Below are 5,381 nucleotides of genomic sequence, written 5' to 3' on the forward strand. Positions count from 1 at the left end.
GACATGTGGACAGTTCTGGGTTGTCTCCTCTTGGTACTAGGGGTGTGAGCTCCTCTTCAGGGTATCTGGCAGGCAGGGACTAACCTTTTCTGTGCCTTTTCTGTCTCCTTATGACAAATCCATTCATTCATTCTGCAAACATCAGGGAGCCCATTATACGTGTGGCCCTGTACTAGGCACTAGGATACAGCAGTGAACCAGACACCCAAGGTCTCCCTGTCCTTGTAGGGCTTATGTTCTACTCTGGGGAGACACAGTAGCCAAGTAAACACATTAGTGGATGAGATCAGTTTGGAGAGTGCTGTGTGATGTAGCAAAGACAAAAGAACAGGGTGAAGGAACAGCAGACCACTGGGGATGGGGTGGGTAACTGCTTCAGGGTGGGAGCCTAGGGAGGCCTCTCCAAAAAGCAGACCCCTAAGAAGTCAGCCACATAAAGATCCAAGGCATTGGGCCAGCAGGTAGGCATGGTAGTTAAGGTGCTGGATTCCATATGGCTGACTGCTCGGTTTGAGACCCAGACCCAGTAGCTTGAAAAACACACCATTGGGACCACCAGTTGGTACAGTGGCTATGTTGCTGGACTCCCATGTAGTCGACCACAGTTCATGTCCCAGACCCAGTGGCTTATCACGCCGGATACGTGTTCATGCATGGCCATCCTCCCTGGGAGGTGATTTCTCGCTTTCTGTCTCTCTGTCTCTCTCTGTCTTCCTGGAGAGCACACGTGACCTATAGCAAAAAAACTCTCAAAAAAATAAAAAAAACACGCCAGGTATGTGTACATGCACGCCCACAACCCTGAGAAGAAAAATGGAGGAGAAGGGATTACAGCATGGCTATCCTCCCATGGAGGGTGATTTCTCACTCTCTGAATTCCTGTCTTCAGGGAGCACACACTCCCTATGACAAAATTCCAAAGGAAAAAATTAAAATCTGAGGGATTTTTTTTTTTCTTTGAGATGTTTTTGCTATTGGGTGCATATGCTCACCAGAAAGACAGAGAGAGAGACAGAGAGACAGAAAGTGAGAAATAACCCCCCAGGGGGGATGGCCATGCCACAATCCCTTCTCCTCCATTCTCCTCTCAGGATCTTGGGCATGCACGCACACGCGCCCGGCGTGAGTTTAAGCCACCGGTTCCAGGACTCAAACCGTGGTCAACTACATCCAGGAGTCCAGCGACATAGCCATTACGCCAACTGCCGTTCCCAAGATCTGAGGGATCTTCTAGCACCGGCTACAGAGTAGGGCTCACATGATAAAGCCCAGGAGTAAGGGGATCCCAAGTGAAGGCACACATAGTCCCCACCCTCCCCGTCTCCAGGTTTCATAGGGAAGGGGATGCTGACGGGGGTCATCGCGGGAGCCGTGTTTACCTCCCCGGCCGTGGGCAGCATCCTGGCGGCCATCAGGGCAGTGGCCCAGGCAGGCACAGGTAAGGCTGGTGTCGGGAGAGACCACTGCAGGGAGGGCACATGGGACACTGTGAGGCACTGACTGGGCCTGCCTGCCACTCCTGCAGTGGGGACCCTCCTCATCGTGAAGAACTACACCGGAGATCGGCTCAACTTTGGCCTGGCCCGGGAGCAGGCCCGGGCTGAGGGCATCCCGGTGGAAATGGTGGTCATTGGGGATGACAGTGCCTTCACCGTGCTGAAGAAGGCGGGCCGGCGGGGACTCTGCGGCACGGTCCTCATACACAAGGTATGCTTCCACCCAACGCCGAGGCCGGCTGCCTCTCCCAGCCTTCTCTCTGGGTGGCACCCGGTAGCCAGACCCTTCTAGCTACTCTGTCCCTCCCCCAAGAAGCCACTCCTGCCCTATGCTCCCTGATCCAGGAAGGCCCCACCACCATCTCAGTTCCTTAAGCACAGGGTGCTCCCTGCACCCGTCTCCTCCTCCTCCCACACTTAGCAGTTGCTCTGCCCTGACGCCCGCTCCCAGGAGCCTGCACAGCCCCCATACCCGCTGGACGTGGCCCTTCCTGCCCAGGTGGCTGCAGCCATCTCCTGGCTGGGCCTCCTGCCTCGCCAGTCCTCACACTGCTGCCTGAGGTGTCATTTAAGAATGTGGGTCTGGGGACCAGCAGTGGGCGTAATGGCTGTCGCTGGACTCCCATGTAGTCAACCACAGTTTGAGGGCCGGACCCGGTGGCTTAAACTCATGTTGGGCACATGTGCGTGCGTGCCCAAGATCCTGAGAGGAGAATGGAGAAGGGATTGCAGCGTGGCCATTCACCTGGGGTGTGATTTCTCACTTTCTGTCTCTCTGTCTGTCTCTTTCTTTCTGGCGAGTGCACGTACCCTATAGCAAAAACCTCTCAAAAAAAAAGACTGTGTGTCTGACTAGGCTGTTTGTCCACTACAGCCCTCTTGGGTCCCTAGAATCAGCCCAAGCTCCTTGCTCAGGGACCCACTGCACTCTTGCCCTGCCTCCCATCACCCCGACCCTCCTCTTATGCTCCATTGACACCAGGCCCCCAGACCTAGGATGCTGAGCCTCCTCTCTGACTTTGCTGACCCTGTATCTATAGCCTGTCAAATCCTCTGCCTCCTTTTGGCCTGGCTAAATCCTACCGTTCTGTGGATCTCTAATGTCTCCCCTCCTGAGAGGCTCTCCCCGATCTCCCCACTATCCCAAGCTAGCCAGGAACCCCCCTCAGTGCCCCATAACATCCTGCTGTGGGTTTTCCAGTTGCATTTTCCACCCCGCATTAGATTTCAGTCTCTGTGTGTTCGTTTCCCCCAGCTGTGAGTCCCTTGAAGGCAGGGACTGTGACTTAGGCATCTTTTCTTCCTTTTCAGCACAGACTAGATGCTTGGTAAAAACTGGTCGGGTGGGGACCAGCAGTTGGCGTAATGGCTATGTCGCTGGACTCCCATGTAGTCGACTGCAATTCAAGTCCTGGACCTGGTGGCTTAAACTCACACTGGGCACATGTGCGTGCATGCCCAGGATCCCTAAAGGAGAATGGAGGAGAGGGGATTGCGGCGTGGCCATCCCCCCTCAGGGGTGATTTCTTGCTTCCTGTCTCTCTCTGTCTTTGCGCTCTAGATTAGGAATCAGAAAACTGGCCACCAACTTGCTGTGTGACTTTGAGTAAGATATCACCCCTCTCTGGGCCCCTCGCCCCATTTGTGAAGTCCCTTCTGACTAACAGACTGGAAACTCAGAGACCCCTGACGGGCACACTGCGAATGAGGGGAGTACAGTGTTCCGCCCCGCGTGCCACGGGCCAGGCTGAAACCTTAGCGAATCTCCCTTCCCAACCACAGCCCATCTTCTCTGTCCTCGGGGTACAGTGAGGCTTTCCCCCTCGGGGGCTTCTCTCTGTGGGGCTGCAGGTGGCAGGCGCCCTGGCTGAGGCAGGTGTGGGGCTGGAGGAGATCACGAAGCAGGTGACCGCGGTTGCCAAGGCCATGGGTGAGTGCCTGCCAGGGACTGGGGTGTGGAGACAGGAGGCTGCGACAGACCTTGGGACTGGGGGTGGTTCCCGCAACCCTGCGGTTACTCCCTAGGGGCCAGGGATGGTCTCTCTGAGGGGAGCTCCTGGAAAACCTTTCCTCCCCGAGAGGATGAGTGCGGCAGCCTTCCTCAGAGAAGAGGGTGGTGTGGGCAGGGCCGCCGAGGCATTGCCGCTGCCTTCCTGACGCCCGATGCCAGTAGAGAGCATTCAGTCATCCCCTCCATGCCTCCTCTCTCACAGGCACCCTGGGCGTGAGCCTCTCCTCCTGTAGCGTGCCAGGTTCCAAACCCACTTTTGAGCTCTCAGCGGATGAGGTAGAACTGGGCCTAGGTAAGCTTCCAGCTACCCCCATCCCTACCATACCCGTTCCCACCTTGGGTTTTACCCGCCTCGTATGCCCTGGGAGCCATCTGCCTGGTCCTCTGTGCTCCGGTGGGCAGCTGAGGCCCAGCCTGGCCCACCCTGCCTGATTTCTTCCTGCTTGGCCGTGCACACCCAGGGCTCTGGCCACCCTGGGCCTTTGCTCATACCGTTCCCTGGCCTCCTGCCCCTGAACGCAGTTCTTGTTTCAGATGCCCTTCGAAAGGCCAAAAAGCTGTAAAACCCTTCCCACCCTCTGCTTCCCAAGCGACGGGTATCTGCCTCCTGAGGGTGGCCTCGTTGTATCTGCCTCTGGTTGAGGCTGTTTTGGTTCCTGGCTGTTCCCACCACTGGGCCATGAGCTTCCAGACAGCAGAGATGATATTTCTCATGCCTGTTCATTTCCACCCACGGCCCACACCCACAGCGCCCATGTAGCGCTGAGCACTTAGTAAGTCCTTGATGGAAACAATGCGCGAGCCCTAGGCCCTGAGCGGGTCGGCAGTGAGCGTATCTATCCTGCAGGAATCCACGGGGAAGCCGGCGTGCGCCGGATAAAGGTAAGTGGACTCCCCGGCCCAGACCAGCCTAAGGCCAAGGCACCCCAGATGCAACTCACTCCTGGCTTCCCGACAGATGGCAACCGCCGATGAGATCGTGAAACTCATGCTCGACCACATGACCAGTGCCTCCAGTGCATCCCACGTGCCCGTGAAGCCAGGTGATGGCCCGCGTTCTCCCGTCTCCCAGTCCTGCCGACCCCACAGGGCGGGGACTGCCGGAGCGCCTCAACTAGAGTACCGCCTCTACCCACAGGCTCGTCAGTAGTGCTGATGGTCAACAACCTGGGCGGCCTGTCGTTCCTGGAACTCGGCATCATCGCTGACGCGGCCGTCCGCTCTCTGGGTGAGCCCTCCCATGCTGGACATGAGCACAGCTCGTGCTGGCCCAGGACATGCGCTGCGCAGTCGGACAAGCCCACGTTAGGTCGCCACTCTGCACTGAATTGCTGGGTGCCTCACACCTGCTTCAGTGTCCGTAAATCGTGGGTAATCACACTAGTCCCCGCCTTCTAGGGTTGTTGTGAGAACTCGGTGAGATCGAGCATAGCTCAGACACTTAGCACAGTACCTGGCACCATCTGCTTCTAAAGAGGGGACACCTCCAGGGAATGTGGTCACTTGGGTGTCATTGAAATCGGACCAGCTTCCTACTGACCCCAGGGCCCCGGTGTCCAAGGGCCTTTTTTCCCTATTATTCGTTTCCCTGATGCTTGGGGCAGAGGTGGGGTGGAGGGAGTGCCCATCCTTCCCTCACGGACTTCCATGATCCGGTTTGCAGAGGGCCGCAAGGTGAAGATCGCCCGTGCCCTAGTGGGCACCTTCATGTCAGCACTGGAGATGCCTGGTGTTTCTCTCACCCTCCTGCTGGTGGATGAGCCCCTCCTGAAGCTGATAGGTGAGACCCACAACCTGGCATCCAAGCTGGAACTTTTCTTTTTCTTTTTCTTTTTTTTTTTTTTTTTTTTGAGCGGGGGGCTCTCCAGCAAGAG

General features: G+C 56.9%; 1 protein-coding gene across 1 annotated transcript in view; it reads left to right on the forward strand.

The window, feature by feature from the left end:
• TKFC (triokinase and FMN cyclase) overlaps window positions 1–5,381 on the forward strand; it is a 14,249-nt gene that overhangs the window by 4,256 nt on the left and 4,612 nt on the right. The window contains exons 3-10 of the mRNA XM_006169633.3: window positions 1,328–1,438; window positions 1,526–1,707; window positions 3,348–3,426; window positions 3,710–3,799; window positions 4,355–4,389; window positions 4,466–4,550; window positions 4,646–4,735; window positions 5,171–5,287. Coding sequence (XP_006169695.1) covers window positions 1,328–1,438; window positions 1,526–1,707; window positions 3,348–3,426; window positions 3,710–3,799; window positions 4,355–4,389; window positions 4,466–4,550; window positions 4,646–4,735; window positions 5,171–5,287 — 789 coding nt within the window. The remainder of the gene's footprint in view (window positions 1–1,327; window positions 1,439–1,525; window positions 1,708–3,347; window positions 3,427–3,709; window positions 3,800–4,354; window positions 4,390–4,465; window positions 4,551–4,645; window positions 4,736–5,170; window positions 5,288–5,381) is intronic.

This window comes from Tupaia chinensis, unplaced genomic scaffold, assembly GCF_000334495.1.
Source record: "Tupaia chinensis unplaced genomic scaffold, TupChi_1.0 Scaffold147351_1, whole genome shotgun sequence".
NCBI classification, from domain to species: Eukaryota; Metazoa; Chordata; class Mammalia; order Scandentia; family Tupaiidae; genus Tupaia; species Tupaia belangeri.